Source organism: Penaeus monodon, chromosome 22 (genome assembly GCF_015228065.2).
Source record: "Penaeus monodon isolate SGIC_2016 chromosome 22, NSTDA_Pmon_1, whole genome shotgun sequence".
In the NCBI taxonomy this organism is placed as follows: domain Eukaryota; kingdom Metazoa; phylum Arthropoda; class Malacostraca; order Decapoda; family Penaeidae; genus Penaeus; species Penaeus monodon.
This window is the reverse complement of record NC_051407.1, coordinates 40,925,330-40,926,432: the sequence shown is the minus strand read 5'-3', so window position 1 is coordinate 40,926,432 and position 1,103 is coordinate 40,925,330. Positions and strand designations below refer to the sequence as shown.

General features: G+C 30.5%; 1 protein-coding gene across 6 annotated transcripts in view; it reads right to left on the bottom strand.

Annotated features, from left to right (window-relative positions):
• Positions 1-393: 393 nt before the first annotated feature.
• The window catches only part of LOC119587137 (programmed cell death protein 6-like), a 9,834-nt gene continuing 9,124 nt past the window's right edge, over positions 394-1,103 (bottom strand). For all 6 annotated transcript variants that reach the window (XM_037935891.1, XM_037935892.1, XM_037935894.1 and 3 more), the window contains one exon: positions 394-627. In XM_037935891.1, coding sequence (XP_037791819.1) covers positions 526-627 — 102 coding nt within the window. In that variant the 3' untranslated portion in view covers positions 394-525. The remainder of the gene's footprint in view (positions 628-1,103) is intronic.

Genomic DNA, 1,103 nt, shown 5'->3' with positions numbered 1-1,103 from the left:
TATAGTGAGAGATCAGGTAAGACTAGTATTGAATTTCTTACAGCCTAAGCAATTGGGAAGCCATCTGAATAAATAAGATTTCTAAAACCAAACCACAATGAACAGTTAATGTACCTGGTGCCAGTGGGTTATATCACTAATACTGCCATCAATTAATAAAATTTGATCAACCCAGAGAATTATGCTAGAACAGTAGGGCATGTCTTTATATTGAAATGTTCAATATATAGACATAAAAAGGTATAATGCATAGTGGACATACTCCAACAAGAGCTACTAACAATCAACAGTTATGAAAAAGGCACCCATAGTTGTCAATCAATCAAAAATGAATTACTAATAATACACCCTAATATGTGTAATTTACAAAAATATAAGGAATAAAAGACCTCATTACAAGTTAACATTTAATATCTTAATGTGGTCCATTTCAGAATTACAGAATTAGCACATCCTTTTTTAAGTAAAGTTAATTTCTTATCAACATGGAAAGACTGATTTTCTAGAGATTTACATTATGCAGTATTAAGTCCTGATGCTAAACACCATATGAAGAAACTGTTCATATGAGATCGTGATGACACCATCGCGATCCTGGTCATATTGGCTAAAGGCCTGCGTCAGTGTCTGGAAGGAAGAGGAAATTTTTAAATATACATCATAGGAACTTTACATTTCTTTATCACAAAATCTGTTCTTTTTTAGAATCAAGAGAATAAAATTTCTTCTAGTTCAACTATTTGGGAAAAGAATGTGGAGGGTTATAGTTGTCTTAAACTGCATGCTCCTCTCTTCATCAAACAGACAGAAATATATTCCAGATTTTAGCATCATATTTTCTTTATATAAAATTTCAATACTATTTTTGTTTAGACTAGTTACATATATATGACAAAATAAATATTCATATAAAAATCAACTGTTATTGGTTATTGTTTAACTCATCAGCAACTAGTGCAGGGACTGTCCACTGTATTTTCTTTTCTTTTTTTACTTAGTTTACATACGGATTGTTTCACAAACATATTAGCAAAAAATAGTAAGTCTATCAGACATCACTTGTATTACTCCCATTCCTTAAATTTTCAGAAAAGTTTTGTTTA